The sequence below is a fragment of the Symphalangus syndactylus genome, chromosome 6 (assembly GCF_028878055.3).
Source record: "Symphalangus syndactylus isolate Jambi chromosome 6, NHGRI_mSymSyn1-v2.1_pri, whole genome shotgun sequence".
Lineage (NCBI taxonomy): Eukaryota > Metazoa > Chordata > Mammalia > Primates > Hylobatidae > Symphalangus > Symphalangus syndactylus.
The window spans coordinates 55,158,483-55,180,376 of record NC_072428.2 but is presented as its reverse complement, the minus strand read 5'-3'; the positions used below and the strand labels follow the sequence as shown (position 1 = coordinate 55,180,376).

At 39.7% G+C, this 21,894-nt stretch overlaps 1 protein-coding gene across 3 annotated transcripts in view; it reads right to left on the bottom strand.

The window, feature by feature from the left end:
• The window catches only part of POLD3 (DNA polymerase delta 3, accessory subunit), a 50,676-nt gene that overhangs the window by 18,529 nt on the left and 10,253 nt on the right, over positions 1–21,894 (bottom strand). For all 3 annotated transcript variants that reach the window (XM_055282926.2, XM_063641354.1, XM_055282929.2), the window contains 5 exons: positions 19,599–19,701; positions 12,272–12,311; positions 10,799–10,931; positions 5,016–5,283; positions 3,731–3,803 (listed from right to left, as the gene is read on the bottom strand). In XM_055282926.2, the coding sequence (XP_055138901.1) occupies positions 3,731–3,803; positions 5,016–5,283; positions 10,799–10,931; positions 12,272–12,311; positions 19,599–19,701 (617 nt within the window). The remainder of the gene's footprint in view (positions 1–3,730; positions 3,804–5,015; positions 5,284–10,798; positions 10,932–12,271; positions 12,312–19,598; positions 19,702–21,894) is intronic.

Below are 21,894 nucleotides of genomic sequence, written 5' to 3'. Positions count from 1 at the left end.
AAATTTATGCAAATTTTGCAATCACATAAATTATATTGTTTTAATAGCAATTGTTTTAAAAATTGCATCATTAGGAGAAAAAAACCTCCAAATACTTCCTACCTATCTATGGATTAAGGAAAGAGAGGCTATTGCATTGAATTTACCAATTACAGAAAACTGATCTGAATTAAAATGCCACTGATCAAACATTAGATTCAGCATCCAGAATTTCTTCTGTCTTGGTTTCACAGAATTTTGAGACCTCCAACTTAAACATATATGCAGCTACCAATAGCCAATTAACTGGTAAAGAGGTAGTTCAATGCAACATTTTAAGGCGATTATTAAGGAAAATTTAATGACATTTTTTTGTTACCTGAATGATCAAGTCACCTATCTTCTAGCTGATTAAAAACATTTCCTTCTTATACTCAAGAAAACATGAAACCTTTTCAAGCAAATAAAGATAACCAATTATGACCTTTAAATTTTGTCATCAATGCTGAATTTTATTACATATAAAGCATTACTTTTAAAAATTGAGATATAATTCACATACCATAAAATTCATCACTTTACATTCAGTGCGTTTTAGTTGTATATCCACCATTGCTGTCCAATTTTAGAGCATTTTCATTACCCCAAAAAGAAACCCTGAACCCATTAGCATTCCTCCTCAACCCCAGTCCAGCCCCTGACAACCTTTATTTATTTATTTATTTATTTATTGATTTTTGAGACAGAGTCTTGCTCTGTCGACCAGGCTGGAGAGCAGTGGCGTGATCTCGGCTCACTGCAAGCTCCACCTCCTGGGTTAACGCCATTCTCCTGCCTCAGCCTCCTGAGTAGCTGGGACTACAGGCGCCCACCACCAGGCCCAGCTAATTTTTTTGTATCTTTTTAGTAGAGATGGGGTTTCACTGTGTTAGCCAGGATGGTCTCGATCTCCTGACCTCGTGATCCGCCCGGCTCAGCCTCCCAAAGTGCTCGGATTACAGGCGTGAGCCACCGCACCTGGCCCCTACTTTCTGTCTCTATAGACTTGCCTATTCTGGACGTTTCATACAAATGAAATCATATATGATCTTTTCTATCTGGCTTCTTTCACTTAATATTTCAAGGTTCATCCATGTCATATCACATATCCATCTGTACTTCATTACTTTTTATAGCTGAATAACATTTCATTGTCTGGATATATCACCTTTGTTTATCCATTCATCAGATGACAGACTTTTGGATTGTTTCAATTTTTGGCTATTATGAAGAATGCTGCTATGAACATCTATGCACAAGTTTTTGTGTGGACATACAGTTTTAATTCCCTTGGGTAGATATCTAGGAGAGGAACTGCTGGGTAAACTCTATGTTTAACTTTTAGAAGTACTGCCACATCATTTTCCAAAGTGAGTACACATCATTTTACATTCCCTACAGCAGAGCACAAGGGTTCAATTTCTCCACATCCTTGCCAACACTTGTTACTGTGCAGTATTAAGTTTTAAATGGTTCAAGTCCCCACTCCCCACAATGAACTCTCTTCATCCAATTCTCGAGCTTCATTTTCATTGTAATGATCTTGTCACGTGTTGAATACAATAAAGAAAAGTCATAATTTTACTCTGAACATTCAGCCTTGAAGAAATGTCAAATAAACTTTGTAAGCAATTCTTTTTTAGATTAATATTTAATAGTATTTTATTTTATCTAGGTTTTCCCCCTCACTGTGTTATGTGCCATCTTAACACCCTATTACTCCTACCTAGCAATTACAATCATCCACTATTTAAATGTTTTCTTTCTTTCCTTTCCCTTCTTTTTTTTTTTTTTTTTTTTTAGAAATGGGGTCTTGCTATATTTTTGGCTGGATTTGAATTCATGGGCTCAAGCAAATCTCCTGCCTCGGTCTCCCGAGTAGCTGGGATTACAGGCATGTACCACCATGCCTGGGTTTTTTTCCATATTTATTTGTCCATCTCTCTCAGTAGAATATAAGGACTTGAGGGCAGGGACCTTGTTTGTCTTTTTCTCTCTTGTATCACCACTGCATAACAATGCCAAGCACATAGCAGGTGCTCAATCTATTTGCTAACTAAACACATGACTTAAATAAGCATACTTCTGTATAGTCTGATTTTTTTTAACAATTCACAATCACATATTTTATGTATTTTAAAAATAAGAATTTTAAAATTCACTGAGTTTTTAAGGTTACAAATGCATTAAAAAATCAACCAACAAAAGGGTGGGTCTCATCAAAGCTGCCAAAAAACCATATTCTGACTGGGTACAGTGGCCCATACCAGCCAGGCAGGTCAGTGACAGCATGATGCTTTAACACAGCAGTCCCCAACCTTTTTGGCACCAGGGACTGGTTTCATGGAAGACAATTTTTCCATAGACAGGGGTGGTGGTGGGCAGCAGTAGGGGGTAGGGGGCGGTGGTTTCAGGATGAAACCGTTCCACCTCAGATCAGGCATTAGATTCTCATAAGGAGCCCACAACCTAGATCCCTCACACACGCTGTTCACAATAGGGTTCGCAATCCTATAAGAATCTAATGCCACCACTGATCTGACAGGAGGTGGAGCTCGGGCATAATAACGCTCATTCGCTGCTAACCTCCTGTGCCAGCCGGTTCCCAAGAGGCCACGGACTGCTACCCATCAGTGGCCTGTAGGTTGGGGACCTGTTTTAACAGAAGTAGGAAGCATTCCCTGTGCACCGATTATGCCTGCCTGCAGTAATACAATAATGCTTTCCAGTAACCTTTAAGTATCACATTTTCCATTCACTTTTCTAGTTACCCATTCTGAGCTGCAAGAACACAAAAATGTTCTCTGATAGCTTTTATAGCAAACACAAAAACTGTCACCCTTACATAAGCAGAATATGAAAAAAAAAAAAAAAGTCACTCCAATCCCTCCTGTGACCACCAATTTAGCCATCATGGAAAGGCAGAATTCTAACTAATTTTGCTTGCATAGGCATGTAACAAAATGTCTCCTTGAAAAATCTTTGTAAAACTGATGCTCCAAGAAAGTGTGCCATAATTATCCTGTGGCTCCTGCATTCTTCCTGGTATTCTACCACATACTCTCAGGGGATGTACACTTGATATGAGAAGTATGAAAATATGTGACTACTGGTTCTTTCCATACGAAAGAATTCTTACTTAAGTATCTTTTTAAAAATAAAGAAGATTTTTGCTTTCTCAAAAAAGATTTTTAAATGTCCATTACTACTTGGGCCCTTCTAATTCACACTGGAAGTCTAATTCATTACTGTGAGTAATCTGCAAAAAATAACAGAAGAAAGGCAAAATATTTGCTTTTGTGGACCCTTGAGAGATAGAAGAAATAAAGGTCACACCAGGTAAACTGACTCTAGCATCCACGTTATTAACCTCAACACTATACTGCGTAGCCAGGCAGCCTCCCTTTTATTTTAATCACCCATTTTCAAGGGCCCTGTGAAGCAAATAGTTCATTTATCTTTTCAAGGCAGGAAGTTAAACCAGGAATAAAAAACTGCTCTTGAAGAGCTCTCGACTGAGCCTAACTCACTCATAAAGTTCCAGCTGAGTTACTTTCATCAATATATTGGGCAGTACACTGTAAATTTATGTTAGAATGCAGGTAGTCTCCTGAATAGGCAAAAACTAGACAAAGTGGCTTTCACTTCAGGTATAATATGTCATTACATTAACATTCATTCATTAGTCAAAGTAAGGTAAGAATATGCTTACTCATAGCAGCTTTTCCAAAAAAGTTGCTCATCATATTCCCTTTCCCTGGTGCCTTGTTGCCTGCTGAAGATGCCTACAAGCACAGAAAACACATATGATTTTTTGCTGGCATTTAGGCTGTTCATGAAGTAGCAGTCTCAAACAATCTCTTCTATAGCACACTGTTGTGATGGTATAGTCTCTATATAATCATGCCAAAACGCATAGGTGTTAGATATAAGAACAAATCTAGAACAATAATCCACACCAGATAGTAACTGGTGTTAATCTCTAAAGCTTAGTTTCTTATAGATCTTATAAAATTAATTATCCATGGATATATCTAAACTTTTCTTGAGCACATTTAAAAACTACTTAATTTGACAGAATTAAAAAAGATCAGAGGCAGTATGTACACAAAGCGGGAAAACCTAAAACATTACATTTTTAATCATCAGAAGTAGATCTGAATTCCTGGTTCCCACCATTTAGTAGCAATATGGGCTCTAGGCAAATTACTTAAGTCTAGGTTTCAGTTTTACCATATGCAAAAGGGAAATAGTTAATATCTCCCTCACAGAACTGATAAGAGGATTTAAACAAAGACATTGGCACACAGTTGAAATTCAATAAACATTACTGTTTTCCTCCATCCTTCTTCTTTGCCAAGATAGATGCTTGAAAATGACAGTGATGTGAATTAAATACACTTGACACTGGTAAATGACAGTGATAATAATAATAGTAACAACAATAATTATACTTTTCTGGATTTTTAAAATAGTATCTTAATGATACTTTTCTTAAGTCAATGCCCTTAAGTTAGTTCAGATGACTGAACAACAAAAATCTAAGGGAAGCAAATAAAGCAAAAACAAAACAAAAAAACCCACATAAAGTATAAGAATGGGAAATACACTAGGAAGGAAGGTATATATTGCAAAGCCCAGAATATAAGATGTTCCTCAGAATGACATATTGCAAATAAACATTTTTTTGAACGTTAACAATTCTTGAGGTGTTTTCACATGTTTTCATCTGGGTCTCACAACAATCTTGTAATGTGCACAAGGTAGGCATTACCATTTTGCAAAGGAAATCCAAGGTTTGGTGAGAATCATTATCAAAAGCAAAAGAACTCTTTCAGATAACAATATCAAGTATTAAAGGGTTCAAACTAAAGTAGAAAAATCAGAACTGAATATCAGAATCTTATATAAATAAACTACTACCACTGGAACCATTAATGCTTTTCTAGTTACCCACTCTGAGCTGCAATGAAGGGGTATCTTCAAAGAAGACTTACATTTGTTACTTCTTTAGCCTCTGTTTTCGCTTCCTTGTTGGTTTCTTGGGTTTTAGCAGCAGCTTTGGAGGCAAACATTCCCATAATTCCTTTGGGCTGCTGGGAAACCTGCTTGGATGCAGGTGGGCCATGACCATTGGTGGTCAGCTCATTGTTGGCTTGTGTCTCACTTGACACGTGAAGATGTGACTGCTCAAACTTTTTGGAAGATGAAGAGGAGTCAGCAGGAGATCTAGGGACTGCAGCTGCACATTGTATAGCACTAAATCTGGGGACAGAAATGTTACATTAAGTTAATGTCAGCATATGCATTCTTGGGTGGTTCAACAAAAAAAAGAAAAAAAAAACTAATGTCAGTATAAAACTTTATTTTCAAACTCTTGCTTCTTCCACACAATACTTAACTCTAATATTGTTTAGAATCGACTTTAGAAAAATGTTGTATGAAACTATTACATAAAGAAACAAATATCAGAGAGAAGTGAGTCACTTGTACTAGGTTATACATCCAGTTAGTAATAGATAGGATTGGAATTAGGTGCCTTCTGCCACCAATTGAATATTCTTGCTTTTTTTGAAAAAAGTATCCTAATTCAAAAAGAGTAGGAATGCAACCAACAATAATAAAAGATGCAGTAATTTCATTATCCTTGGGAAATGAAATAGCCCTTGTTTTTAAAGACCTTCCGCTGATAGGGCTAGATTTGCAATAAATATTGACTGAATCAAAACTAAGCTTTAAATATTAACAAATTTCCTGGCAACTCTCTTGGCCAGAGTAAATCATGCTGTAGGGTTGGGTGCATTGGCTCACGCTTGTAATCCCAGCGGTTTGGGAACCTGAAGTGGGCAGATTGCTTAAGCCTAGGAATTTAAGACGGGCCTGGGCAACATGGTGAAACCTTGTCTCTACAAAAAATACAAAAATTAGTTGGGTTTAGTGGGGCATGCCTATAGCCCTGATTACTCAGGAGGCCGAGGTAGGAGGATCACCTGAATCCAGGAGGTCAAGGCTGCAGTGAGCCATGAGCTCATCACTCAACTCCAGCCTAGGAACAGAGTGAGATGCTGTCTCAAAATAAATAAATAAATCATGCTTTAAAACAAGGAAGAGGCCGGGTGCAGTGGCTCACGCCTGTAATCCCAGCACTTTGGGAGGTCAAGGCAGGTGGATCATGAGGTCAGGAGTTCAAGACCAGCCTGGCCAAGATGGTGAAACCCTGTCTCTACTGAAAATACAAAAATTAGCCGGGCGTGGTGGCACGCGCCTGTAGTCCCGGCTACTCAGGAGGCTGAGGCAAGAGAATTGCTTGAACCCAGGAGGCAGAGGTTGCAGTGAGCCAGCATCACTACTGCACTCCAGCCTGGGCGACAGAGCAATACTCTGTCTCAAAACGAAAAACAAAAAAAAATGGGAGAAGCTGGCAGCAGAGCCACTGGCTCCTATAAACTATAGTCCTTTACAGCCATTTGTTAATAATTTCTAATAATACTAACGGCACCGGACAAGTAAGTATGCCCAAGGCCAAGAGAAGAAAATTGGTGGAACAGCTTGTGTGGCATATTAAAGGGAACATACATCTCTCTCTAACCATTATAGAAGTGCCGTTTCACACAAATCCATAATGTAACATTCCACATTGTGAATGGGTAATTGATTTAGCCTTCTCAAAGGATTGTACTTAAAGCAAAGTTCCCCAGCTTTTTCTAACAAAGAAAAATATTTTATTTTTCCCAGTCTCGCTTATTGAGCATACGTAAGACCTCCTTGAAGTCTTATTTATCTTTTTTATTTCGGGCACCCAGCTCAAGACCTGGCACATAGAAAAGTGTTAGAAACGACATGTTGAAAGAATGACTAAGTTAATGAAAGTGAGGCTTCTGGCTTCTCTCCCTTCTTTAGTGTATCACCTTCAACTTGGGGTGGGAGATTTCTAAACTACGTGGTGATAGCAATTATCTTAAAGATCAACCAGGCACAACTTCAAGATTAACTGCTAGAATACCTGGCCTAATGAAAAAAAAAAAAAATCCCTGATACATCATTTCATCTCAGAAGTAACTTTAGACTGGGCAGCCCCAAAGCTAGAGTCAAAAGCTCCAAAAATCTTCCACTGATTTATTATGGTCTTCATCAGAAAACTCTGTATTTACACACATCTTTTATGCATCAGAGTTAAGAACAGACGGAAATCATTTGCTTTCACCCACTGCTCTTCCTCTCTGACCTTGCAGTGCTTCCACATACAAGGAAAAGGGTAATGTTTTATTTCACTGTCAACGTCTAAAGTTGGCCTTCAAACAACTCTTTCTCCTTCTGGTCTGAATTCCACACCTTAGGGTCAGGACCAGGAATTGGCAATGAGGAAGAGACCGAGTTAGGCTAGGAGTATGTCTGATGACAAGAGATCTCTGCCCAATCCTAAAATTTCAACTTTCTTCACGTCACGGCACTTCTTAAAACACACGAAATCATAAGTCAGATCTCAGTTGGCCCATAATTCTCAGGACCAAATACAAACTCATTTGTTGGAGATAAATTCGCTTTTCTACTGAGGATACTTTAAGTATGTAGGTAAAGTTTCACTGAAGTGCTTCCTATTACCACATTTCTACTTGCCATGTTTATTTTAGTGGGCCCTGGCAGATTTCATTTTGAACTTTTGCGTCACTTTTATTCTTGTTTGCTTACTTGCTAGATACAACAAGGGAACTGATTTTTAGAGCCTGGAATACCCAACTAGATTTAAAAATTTTTTGAAATCTAGTAATATATTTCAAATAAACTTATCAGGGTATTAATATTTTCTTGAAATCCTTCCCTAAAAGACGAGACTTGTAAATTATTACTCTCTGGCCATATATTTGTTTATTTAATAAATATTTGTATGCTTATTATACTCAAGGTTTTGAGCTAAAGAAAAAAAAAAGAACTAATGTCTATCATTAATTCACTCAATAACTACTTATTGGTGTGCCAGGCACTATTTTGGGTATATAGTTAACAATTTAGACATGATCCCTATTCTCATGGAACTTACAGAAACTATGGCAATTCTACATCTCTCTCTCCTTGAGGAACCATCTTTATCAGTCATCCCACCTCCCCAGGATTTTCAACCTTTTCTTCCTATAGCACCTTTCTAACAACCCAAGTTCAAGTCATTCTCAACTTGAGAAATGTATATATCCTTCCCGTCTCAATCCCTCCTTAGCTACCACCCTCTTTTCTGCTTTGCAGTCGAATCTCTTGGTAAGAGCTGTCCATATTTGCTGTCTCACTTCCTCTGTCCCCATTTACTTAGCTCACCAGAATCTGGTCACTCCACTGAAAATGCTCTTACCAAGGCTATCACTAAATGCCATGGACAATTTTCACTTCCTAACTTACTTGGCTTCTCAGCAATGTTTGACATTGTTGACTGGTTCCTCCTACTTGAATCTCTTTCCTTAGGGGCTGAAACCCCATATACTCTTATCTCTGGTGGCTCCCTCTTGGGCCCCTCTTTTTCTATTCTTCCCTTGAAAAGCAGCTATCATTAAATAGTGCTTACCATGTGCCACGTGCTATTCTAAGTGCTTAACATATAATAGTCCATTTAATCCTCTACAACCCTATTTGGCTGGTACTACTGTCAGCCTTACTGACAAGAACAGGGAGGCACTGGGAGGTTAAATAATTTGCCCAAGGTCACATAACTAGTAATTTGGCCTAGAGTTTTACTTTCTGCCCTTCTTTCATTCTATACATTCTCTCTGATAACTGTATCTACTGCTATGGCCCAGTTACTATTCTGATTCCAAAATCTCGATCTTTACCCCAGATTTCTCTCCTTAGTTCTAGATTCACCTATCTTTTGCGATGGACATCCTCACTTGGATTTCTCACAGGCTTCTCAAACTCAACATCTCTAAAACGCAATTTGTCATTTTTCTCTCTCCTAAAGCCTGCTCCTCCTGTTTTATATTCTCCTTCTTAGTATCCAGCTGCCCAAGCCAGAAGCACGGGTATCAACCTTTCAATACCAAGAAAGGCTGTCTTCCACCATCCCCTACCCCCACACACCTTGTCCCCAACCACTACCATACATTGAGGTGTTTTTTTTTTTTTTTTGAGATGGAGTCTTGCTCTGTCGCCCAGGCTGGAATGCAGTGGAGTGATCTCTGCTCACTGCAAGCTCCACCTTCTGGGTTCACACCATTCTCCTGCCTCAGCCGCCCGAGTAGCTGGGACTACAGGTGCCCGCCACCACGCCCAGCTAATTTTTTGTATTTTTAGTAGAGACAGGGTTTCACCGTGTCAGCCAGGATGGTCTCAATCTCCTGACCTCGTGATCCACCTGCCTCGGCCTCCCAAAGTGCTAGGATTACAGGCGTGAGCCACTGTGCCCGGCCACATTGAGGTTTTTTGATGGTCATGACTCATTAACCTTCATACTTCTCCATCCCCAACAGCAGAAAACTGTCGTATCCACCTGGATTACTGCCACATTTCTCCTCCCTGATGGCCTTGCCTCCAGATTATTCTCTTCTGATCAATACTGTAGCCAGAGCAATCTTTCTAAAATGCAATTTTGATAATTTCACTCCATCTGCTTAAATATTTTCAGTGGCTCCTCAGTGCTCTCAGAATAGAGTCTAAATTTTTATCCTAGTAGTCAAAGCATAATGTAATTCCTGCTTGGCCTCTTTAGTCTTCTGTCTAACTATTTCCTACCTTTCACTCTAAGTTGCAGCCATAGAAAACGATCGTGGTTCCGCATAAGCATGTTTTCTCTCTTAGCTGTCCTTAGTCTCTCATTTTTCCTTTGCCTGGCTATTTCTACTGTGCTGTCAGGCCTCAACTGAGATATCATGACCTTCAGTGTCATAAGTTATAACAGTCTTGTCCCCTCACTCTATCCATCCAAAAGTGGGAGATAAGTGCCCCCGCCAACGTCTTCTCTTAATATTCCTCCTATTACAGCACTCTTACACCGTACCATAACTGCCTGTCTCCCATCAGTTACATGAAAAGGTACGCGGGCACATTCACTCTATACTGTATGGTATGTCATAGGTACTCATGAGATATGTGCTGAATGAATTCAAATGATTTTGCTCAGTACCTGTCAAAGTAGTAGGTGCTCAATGTATGTCTGGGGAACTGATCTGAATTCTCAATACAACCCCACAAAGGAGACATTATTACATGAAATTTAAAGGCGAAGAAACCAAAGCTCAAAGAGTTTAAGTAATTTGTCCAATGCCACTGGGCTACTAAGCAGCAAAGCCACAACTCAAGCCTGTGACCACCAATTTCCAAAATGTACATGCAGTATAGTCCATTACCTCCTTGTGCTGTTAAGGATACAAAAGATTTAAAAAACCTGATCCTGGCTATGGAAGCTCAAGAAAAAGTTGCTTTTGGATGAAAAGTAGAGGGATATCAAATTAGGAACTGTTTTTTTAAGGACAACATTTGAACTGGTTCTTGAAGGATGGGTAGGATTTAGACAAGCAGAGACTGGGAAGGGAGTTAGGGCACGACAAACATTTCTGGTGGCAGTGACAGGATAAATACATGAGAAATAGATTTATGGGGAGTCCACTGGGGTTTTCAATATGGGTTGTGGCTGCTATTTTTCACCTTATGATGTACTAATAAAACCAGGCATGTTTCTTACTGCAAGATAAATGGGGTTTTACTAGACTTGGCATTCACTCTTAAGAGGCAGCCACTGTGTAAACATCTTACAAAATCAATTCGTAAAGAAGCCCACAAGGAACATTAAGAAGCTTACTTGCTGCAGTTCTGCAAGTTGCTTTTAAGGATGTCATAGTCAGTATTGAACAGAGGCCCACTGTCCTTTAGCATGGCTTTCTGGATGCTGTACACATGGATGCTGGCAGTCACAGCTAGCTTGGACTTCACTGCTACAAGTCAACAGGAAAAGCAGTCTGTTAATATACAAACTTCATAGCATGTGGGGACTTTAACAAGAAACCCTTCTGCATTAAAGCATTTGTAATCTGTGGTGGTCCAAAAAACTCTAAAAGGCCACACAGCCAAATATACAGTAAAACATCAACTCTTCTGTCTGCAATGGGGACATTATGACAAAGTAGGTGGTGGTGAGTCATTTCTAAGGACAGCACCTGTGAGGGTATCAGTCATCCAGTGGACACTTTTAGTAAATATTAATGATTGATGATGACTACGATGATCTTTTTCTTTCGGTCAGAAAAGAGCCTTACACTATAGCATATAATTAAAGAGGACTAAGTAATTTCTATCTGAGAATACTCATTTATATATTTCAATTTTAGTTTAGAGAAAGCAACTCTATAATAAAAACAATTACTAACTAGGTAATTCCACGGAGGAGAAACACAACACCACAAGAACAAATGTTAGGTTCCGTGAAGGAAGGGATTGCAGCTAACTTGTTCCATGTCCCCAGTGCCTAGTATAGAGCTTGGCACATAGTAGATAATCATTACATATCTACAGAATAAAGAAATTTTGCTTTGCTTAACACTGTGGGAATTCAGAAAGTAAAAAGTGGACAAACCCACCACTCTGAATACTTCAGAGTTAAATTTGGTAAAATACCCCCACCCTACCCCTATGGGCAAGAGCTCTTTCTTTTTAAAATACACATATTTTTTGTGTCCCTGGCGTGGGGCTGCCCTCCACCTTCCTCAGTCCCAATCTGTGAAATGGGGCCTGCAGGCCAAGGAGCCTTTATATACAAAGTACAACGGTACAGGTTTTGTCTTGAGATATAGGTCCAAGATCATGAGGACCCTGACTGTTATTAAATTCCTTTGAATTGGGTTTTTAAACAATCGAATGGTAGCACTGATAGTCTTGAAACAGTTAGACAAATTTAATTTAGAAGTTATTTAGAAGTCTTTCTGGCTTCCAGAAAAGCATTCTTTAACTTGTTTCCTAAAAAAACTGCCACTGTCTTTTTACAGTTGATGAGGTAGCTCATATGGTATTCGTAACAGTTTCTGCATGTGTCACGAGTTTTGAAATTCTGTGATAAAAGTGCTTTATAAATGTCAGCAGCTATTGGCCCTAAAAATGGGAAGTCAGGCAGATGTAGTATCATATTTTAACATGCTTTAAAAACTACTAATAAAATGAATATTGGGCTATTCAGTTAAATAGCTAAATATATTATACGCAGATGTTAGAGGCAGATTTTTTATTGCACCTACATTGATGCCATAAGAGGAAAAACTTGCTAAGTCACTAAAACACTTACCTTCCAATTTATCTTCTCTCACTACTGCAACCTTGTGGCACTGTAAGAAAATAACACTTTATTAGTGCTTAATGTAAGAATCTGCAATTTTAGTTTCCTTGCCCCAATAATTCAATTGTGCTTGGATGTGAAATTAGGAAAACACCAGGCACTCCTTAAAATATATGTTATAATTTAATAAGGTCAGACTCACTTTTAATTTGCTTACTTTCAGGAAAAAAATAATAATTTGCTTATCTTAAAACTTCTCAATAAGGTTAAGGAAAGTGATCTAGCACAGATTTCAGTACTACAATTAAAAAAATACAGCATCTCAAATCAGTGTGAGCAAAGGCTTTTTAGTGAGTGATTTAATAAGAATTACTGTATAATCACATGGAACCAGATAAAAATTGGATCTGTTCCTCACATCATATACCAAAATAAATTCTAAATGGATCAGAGATTTAAATGTAAAAAATAAGGCCGGGTGTGGTGGCTCACGCCTGTAATCCCAACACTTTGGGAGGCCGAAGTGGGTGGATCACCTGAGGTCAGGAGTTTGAGACCACCCTGGCCAATATGGTGAGACCCTGTCTCTACTAAAAATACAAAAATTAGCTGGGCGTGGTGGCAGGTGCCTGTAATCCCAGCTACTCAGGAGGGTGAGGCAGGACAATCACTTGAACCTGGGAGGCGGAGGTTGCAGTGAGCTGAGATTGTGCCACTGCACTCCAGCCTGGGTGACAGAGTGAGACTTGGTCTCAAAAAAAAGAGAAGAACACACATATGCACATGAAAACATGTGTGAATTCTATAACCTGCTATAACCTAAGAAAGAGGGAATATTTCCTAAGTATAATTCAAAATCCAGAAATAACTAAAATAATCTATTTAAAAAAAAAACAACTTTTAAATGAAAAAAAAACTTTAAGTACAAAAACAAACGATAAAGCGGAAAAAAATCTGCAACTTACATCACAAAGGGTTAATACACAACTTCTAAAAATAAAGAAAACAAAGACTAACAACTCTTTAGAAAATGGGCAAGAAAGGCCAGATGCGGTTGCTCATGCCTGTAATCCCAGTACTTTGGGAGGCCAAGGCAGGCAGATCACGAGGTCAAGAGATGGAGACCTCCCTGGTCAACATGGTGAAACCCTGACTCTACTAAAAATACAAAAATTAGCTGGGCATGGTGGTGCGTGCCTGTTGTCCCAGCTACTCGGGAGGCTGAGGCAGGACAGCTGATTGAACTCGGGAGGCGGAGGGTGCAGTGAGCTGAGATCGCACCACTGCACTCCAGCCTGGTGACAGAGTAAGACTCCGTCTCAAAAAAGAAAAAAAAAAAAAGGGCAAGTGGCAGGAACAGACAGTTCACAGAAAAAGAAATATAAATAGCCCTAAAACACATTATAACATAATGCTATATGGAAACAGGCACTCTCATACATTGTTGGTAGGAAAAAGAAACAGTGATATTTGGCAATATCCAACAAAAGTACACATGCACTCACCCTTTGACCAAGCAATCCTACTCTAGGAATGTAACCCTGAAACACACTAGCAAAAATATACAAAACACACAGACACTAAGCTATTCACTACAGCACTATTAATATTTGTAATAGCCAAAGATCGTAAATAACAGCTACCAACAAGGGATTGCTGAATAAGCTAAGGTATCCCTATCAATGTGGCACTATGTGGCTATAATAATTAATGAGGAATATTTCTATAACTGCTGTGGAGTGATGCTCTGAATCTACTGTTATGTAAAAAAAAAAGCAGAGTGCAAAATAGGTTGCACATATGAAAACACTTATCTAACAAAGAGAGGCAAAATGAATATATATTTCCTTATATTTAAAATATATACAACAGGCCAGGCGTAGTGGCTCACGCCTGTAATCTCAGCACTTTGGGAGGCCGACGTGGGTGGATCACGAGGTCAGGAGTTCAAGATCAGCCTGGCTGAGATGGCAAAGCCCCGTCTCTATTAAAATACAAAACAAAATTAGCCGGGCGTGGTGGTGGGCGCCTGTAATCCCAGCTACTCGGGAGGCTGAGGTGGAAAACTGCTTAAACCCAGGAGGTGGAGGATGCAGTGAGCTGAGATCACACCACTACACTCCAATGCCTGGCCAACAGAGCAAAACTCCACCTCAAAAAAAAAAAAGAAAAAAAAAATATATATATATATATAAAACAATGGAAGGAGAAGGCAAACCCAATGTAACAGTTACCTGTAAGGGAAAGGAGGGAACCTATCAATTGAAAGCAAAATGGAAAAAAAAAATTGAATTGAACCAGATATTGGTGTCTTCAGTACAGTGAGGAATTATTTCAAGTGATTCTAAAATACAGGATGACTGTGCATCCTTAGCAGGACATATCCTACAGACAAAGAACTGCAAAGAAATCTTATCTTCAGTAATCAAATTGTTGGTAATAATATTGGTTTTGCTTTTCTAAACCTCGTATATTTGTCTAAAGCAAATAGGTATTTTTGTTAATGTTCGGAACCACCAAAATTCACAACATTAAAAAAACAGCAATCTGGCCGGGCGCGGTGGCTCACGCTTGTAATCCCAGCACTTTGGGAGGCCGAGGCGGGCGGATCATGAGGTCAGGAGATCGAGACCATGGTGAAACCCCGTCTCTACTAAAATACAAAAAAATTAGCCGGGCGTGGTGGCGGGCGCCTGTAGTCCCAGCTACTCGGAGAGGCTGAGGCAGGAGAATGGCGTGAACCCGGGAGGCGAAGCTTGCAGTGAGCCGAGATCGCACCACTGCACTCCAGCCTGGGCGACAGAGCGAGACTCCGTCTCAAAAAAAAAAAAAAAAAAAAACAAAAAAAACAGCAATCTAAACATCAAATAAGTTTTTTAAAAAGTGTAACCATAAGTTTGAGCTGGGATTATTAATGTTCTCATAATGTGTTTTCTCTTAAAACTGGCACTCCTAAAAATGTCATTTTCATTGGTTTATTCAAGGGAATAAAAAAGTCATGTTCCGTAAAACTGCACACTAAAAATTACAGAGCTTATTATAAAAATTACAGACCATTAGGAATGAACCACTCAAAACCTATGCAGTTTGCAGTAAGAGCCCTAAAAACAGTAACTCGCACCTCATGAGAAGATCCGAATAGACCACAGGTCAGTGTGGCTATATACTGCCTTGGGGGATACTGAAAGTACATAAAAACAACAGAATGGAAATGCCAGCTGGTGCTAAAACAATGCAGACCAGAGTGGAGCTCTGATTCAATGGGTTCCTATTAAAGTGGACACGGGAGCTAGGGAGCATCCACAAACCCAGAGCCTAGGAGGGGGTAAGCCCTCTGTTCTTAGCATAACAGGGAAAACATGGCTAGTTGATGAAAGAAAACTATTCATAGAAAAATTACAGCTAAAAAAACAGAAAGGCCAGGTGCCGTGGTTCATGCCTATAATCCCAGCACTTACGGAGGCCAAAGGTGGAGGATCATTTGAGCCCAGAAGTTTAAGACCAGTCTGGACAACATAGTGAGACCTCGTCTCTAACAAAAATAAAAATAAAAATAAAAAATTAGCCGGGCGTGGTGGTGCATGTCTGCAGTCCCAGCTACTGAGGAAGCTGAGGCAAGGGGATTGCTTGGACCCAGGAGTTCAAGGCAAAACATCACCATTTTGTAACCTTTAGTGAATTAATGATTTAGGCAATGATTAAAACTAATCTCAGTTAAAATCATTAGATGAAAAGCTAATAGGGAACCCATAAAGCATAGATCAGATTGACAGTTCTTCACATTACAAAAAGAACCAACCAAACATTTCCTTGAAATTTTCAAATAATCCTCTGGAAGAATCTCTGGGATGAGATTTGAAGAAAGCTTTCCCGTTCTATATGTTGTTAAACATTTTTTATAATAATCATTGGAAAAATAAAAATTATTTACATTTAAAAAAATCCAGGCCAGGCACAGTGGCTCACTTCTGCAGTCCTAGCACTTTGAAAGGCCGAGAAGGGCAGATCACTTGAGCTTAGAAGTTCAAGACCAGCCTGGGCAACATGACAAAACCCTGTCCCTACAAAAAATACAAAAATTAGCTGGGTGTGGTGGCGAGCACCTGTAATCCCAGCTACTTAGGGGGGTTGAAGCAGGAAGATGGCTTAAACCCAGGAGATCGAGGCTACAGTAAGCCGAGATTCTGCCACTGCACTATAGCCTGGATGACAAAGTGAGACCCTGTCTCAAAAAATAAATAAATAAATAAATAAATAATAAAAACAAGGCCGGGTGCGGTGGCTCATGCCTGTAATCCTAGCACTTTGGGAGGCCGCGGCGGGTGGATCACGAGGTCAGGAGATCGAGACCATCCTGGCTAACGTGGTGAAACCCGTCTCTACTAAAAATACAAAAAAAAAAAAAAAATTAGCCGGGTGTGGTGGCGGGCGCCTGTAGTCCCAGCTACTCGGGAGGCTGAGGCAGGAGAATGATGTGAACCCAGGAGGCGGAGCTTGCAGTGAGCTGAGTTCACGCCACTGCACTCTAGCCTGGGCGACAGAGCAAGACTCCGTTTCAAAAAAAAAAAAACAATAATAATAATAATAAATTTCATACAAAGCCGCGTAATGTCTTTTTTCTTTCTAGAAGCACTAAAAACTTAAAAAGGAAATTATTAATAGAGAATTAAAAGAACGAAACCTGATCATAATGCTTAATAATTTGCCTTTCCTTAGGAGGATTCCCTTTAAGGGAAAAAAGGCATAGGTAAGCATCCACATTTGGTCAGTTCGTTCTACAGGGTTCCACAGAGCTTCCCAGTGAGGCTATTGGGAGGGCAAGTCCAGGGCTCCGAAATCCTCACAACCACTTCAACCACAGCAACCCCACTCTTAATAAATTTTATATATAGAACTCTGATGAAGATTTTGTTTGAGAAAGCATTCTCGGCCGGGTGCAGTGGCTCACGCCTGTAATCCCGGCACTTAGGGAGGCCAAGGCGGGTGGATCACGAGGTCAGGAGATCGAGACTATCCTGGCTAACATGGTGAAACCCCGTCTCTACTAAAAATACAAAAAATTAGCCAGGTGTGGTGGTGGGCACCTGTGTCCCAGCTACTCGGGAGGCTGAGGCAGGAGAATGGTGTGAACCCAGGAGGCAGGGCTTGCAGTGAGCCGAGATGGCGCCACTGCACTCCAGCCTGGGCGACAGAGCAAGACTCCGTCTCAAAAAAACAAACAAACAAAAAAAAAAAAAAAAGAAAAAGCATTCTCCTGCTAAAAAAAGATAGGCAGAATTTAAATACCATCTTATACTTAGAAACAGAATAACTTTTTATAAGCAAGCCATGGCTTAGAAGTTTTTAACTGATTATAGGTTATACATCATTTTGAAAAATGGTCTCAGAAATATGCACTGAGGAACACAATTTGAACACGTTCAGTGTCATCCAAGAAAACCCTGGACTTTGAAGACCAACCATAAAGACTATCTAAGAATCCTTAGATTCTTAGGTCAGTTTGAGTAAAAATCTACCTTATCTTAAAACATAAATTCTTAACTTTGGATCCTATTCCAGAAGATCCATGAACTCAAAATTTTATGAATGTCAACATATGCATTTTTCTTTCAGATTCTCAAGGGGATCAATGACCAAAAAAAAATAAAAATCACTGCTTTAAAGAAACATAATGATTCCCAAGTAAAGGCTTGAATATGACTAGATTGAGGGTACTGACATAACTAAAGAAGGAGACGGAAGGTCAGTTGACCCTGGAAACAGAAGAAAATATGACAATCAGCTATAAACTTTGACAGTATCCATTCAAGAGCTCTACAGTGGCAGAACTCTGGAGACAGGTTTATCTCTGCAAGTAAATGAGTCACATCTGTTTAACTTTGCTTCAGAGATATAAATGACATCTTATTTTACACTTGTAAATATCTTGGTTATCTTTTGGCTTGCCAAATAGCTTGCAAACAAGAAAAGAATATGTTGGCTAAAGAGTATAAGGATCGGATCCCTCTAGCAGTTTTGTTGCTCCTTGTAAATTACTAAATTGACATTCCAGTTTTATTTTATATCACCCAAGCTGGAGTGCAGTGGCGCAATCACAGCTCGCTGCAGCCTTGACCTTATGGGCTCAAGTGATCCTTCCCACTTCAGCCTCCTGAGTAGCTGGGACTACAGGCGCATGCCACCATGCCCGGCTAATTTTTGTATTTTTTGTAGAGATGGGGTTTCGCTAGGTTGCCCAGGCTGGTCTCGAACTCCTGGGCTCAAGTGATTCTCCCAACCCAGCTTCCCAAAGGGCTGGGATTACAAGAGCAAGGCACTGTACCCAGCCTGACATTTCAGTTTTAAATCTCACATGCTGGGGACTCAATCGCTAAAAAACAAATCCAGTCAATATTTTGACAAATCAGGGCTCTGAACTTATGATTCTGAGGGGAAATCAAAGGAAAGAGGGAAACATAGTGGATCTCTGAGAAGCGGCCACCTGACCTTTGGGCCAAGTCCCATGGGGCTTTTTATGCCCGAAAGAACCTTCAGATAGGAAGTTTGAGGAAGTGAGAAAGGAGCAGGTATGCCTTACTTTTGGGAGGACGCCAGAGAGGGGGAATTATTAAAGTTCCCAAGGCCCAGTTTGGTGCAGGAGAGGGAACAAGATATCTTAGCAGAGCTTCTGGTAGCCACCAAGGCATGGGAGTAATAGAATGATCCCTGTGCCCCTGAGAGGGACATGAAAATAGCTAAGAGAAAAGTCAAGCAGACCTGAGAAAGCTTTACAGTCAGGATGATGAAATCTAGCAGTCACCTGTGTTGCCAGATGACCAGATACCAGGTGGGACTACAAAAAGAAGAGGAAGGAGAATAAAATGTTCCCAGCCTATGCACTGCATTAGCTATGCTCCTGCCAAAAACTCTTACCCTTCAGGCAGTTAGACATAAGCCTACCCAAATGAATGTTCAAAATTAAAAGAAGTTCAGTTAAAAAAATTATAATTTTTGAATACTTGTATTCATGGTTTGAAATTTGAACAGGTGGAAAATTAAACACCATTGTTCTCCATATACCTTCAAGAGGAAAAAATGAGATATAGGGAATAACAGAAGCAGTCTCCTAACATCTTATTGCATAATAATGATACAGTCTCTGCATCACAGCCAAGATATTACCCAAACTTCTCAGTTTTAGATTTAATCTAAAAATCCAAAATAATCATCACCATCAAATAGCTCTTTAAAACTACTATAACACAGAATCTTAATTTTTTCTCTCCCCTGAACTATGTTATAACACTCTTCATAACACAAACACATTTAAGCTCATTACAAGGCTCTGAGGACTTACAGAATGTCCATTCTGAATGAGACTGCCAGACACCAAATAGGTAACATGCAGTTGGGCTCCTGAATTTTCTTTTCGTTTCCTTTCAACATAATCATACAGCATCCTATTCCAAAGAAAAGAAGGCACAAGTAAGTCACCAGTAAGAGTTTTTACGTGATCAACTCTTAATTAATGGCTTAAAAGATATATGAAATCTGGTAGTCCATCAAATTTTCTGAACAGCAGCATTTTTCCTTGGCCTATGGACAGTTGAAAAAAAAAAGGATGGACTTTAGACAGGACATGGGGAGTAGAGTTCACGTGTTTGGAGCTGGCACAGTGATCAGTACATTAACTGAAATAAGATTAATAATAGACCAAGAGGGACTGAACCTGCATTAAAACAGTGGAAATGATACATAATAAATAGAACACTGAATCAAGAAGTAGTTTGGTAACTGTCTAAGCTCTGGATAAGTTAATTAATTTGTCTAGGCCTCTTAATATCCCAAGGCGTAAACAGGAGTGTTATATTATATTAGTGATTCTTTTAACCTGGGATTCAGGTGGCCATCTACAACCCTTCAACCCTAAAGTTTCAGCAAATGTTTATGTGCTTTTTTGGAAGGAGATGTGTGAGAGTTTTCAATGGATTCTGAAGAGTGAATTACTCCAAAACATTAAGAACTACTAAGTATATGATCACAAATGTCGAGCTCTGAAATTCCAATTTTATTATTACTCAGATTTAATGCTGGTTCAGAATTGCAGAATGTAACAGCTTACTCACATTGCCCAGTATTCAGAATAATTCATTAACCTGAGATAGCCAAATACTAAATGCAGAAATAATGTTGCTTTTAGTAAAATCTCTAAATTCATTTTTACTCTATGATCCAGCAAGTATCAGAAGTTGGCTCCGTTCAATAATCTAGTTCAAAAACAACAAAAAGAGACATAACATGTCTTTCATTTCGAGAAACATTTACAGTCTCTCTATAATATACTTCTGCCAAGCACAGCTAGAAATTAAAAAATCCCCAGAGAAACTCAACCTACATTGCTGTTCACTCTCTTCTTGAAGAGCCTGCTCTCTCAGCTTCCATAAAACCATGCCCCACTGAGTCTCCTGCTACCCCTCTCACTGCTTCTGCTTCACTTTCTGAAGGGACTTCTCTACCTCCTCCCTCTCCTTAACTGTTAGTGTTCTGTCTTTAGCTGTTTTTTCACTCTGTGTATTAGAATGACTGACCATTCCTGTCTGCCTGAGTCTGAGGGGTTTCTTGGGATGTGGAACTTGCAGTGACAAAACCGACCATCCTGGGCAAACCCAGGGTGGCTGGTCACCCTACTACATATTTTCCTCGGTTTATTTCATCCATCCCTGACAACAACATCATCTGCTGAAACCACGCAAGCCAGAAATCTGGGAGTCATTATCCTTCACTTCTTCCTATCCAGTGAGTTGCCAAGTTTCATCAGCTCTCCTTCCCAAGTAATTCTTGACTTCACGCCCTCCAAATCTCTTGACTAGACTATTTCAATTCCAAGTATCAATTCCTCTTCTCCTCCCCACCTCACCTTCATTACCCATGATGCTGCCAGAGTGAAGATTAAAAAATGCAAATCAAGTCATTCAGTCAACAAAACTTTACTGAGTGGTTACTTTATGTTCTATGCCTTGGGAAAGAACAGTGAATAAAGCAAAGTCTGCTCTTAGAGCTTACATTCTAGAAATGAGACACACAATAAACATATAATATATAATCTCAGATGACAGTAAGTCTATGGAAACAAAATTAAGTAAGTTAAGGAGGACAGAGGGTGCCTGAGAAGTTTTGTTATTTTATATAAGGTGATTAGGGAAGGCCTCATTAGCAGAGCCCTGCAGGGAGGGAGGGAGCCAGCCAGCAAGGTGGATACCTTGGGAAACAATGTTCTAGGCAGAGAGTCCAGCAAATGCCAAGGTTCTGAGGCAGGAAGGTCAGCAAGATCCAAGGAACAGAAAGGAGGCCAGTGTGCTGTAGTGGAATAACGACAGTAGCAGGGGAGAGAGGGCAGAGTACCAGGCACATAGGGCTTTGTGAGTACCATAGGACTTTAGGAAGCCATTAGAAAGTTGAGAGCAGAGGTAATGTGATCTCACCTTTCAGAAGGATCTGAGAAGGTTATGTGGACAATATACTGTAGAGGGGCAAGGCAGGAAGCAAGGAGACCAGTTAGGAGGCTATTGCAATAAACCAGCCTAGAGATGATTGGTGGCTCAGTTTGGGGCGGTAGCAGTGCAGGTAGTAATCAGTGAATGAATTCTGGGTAT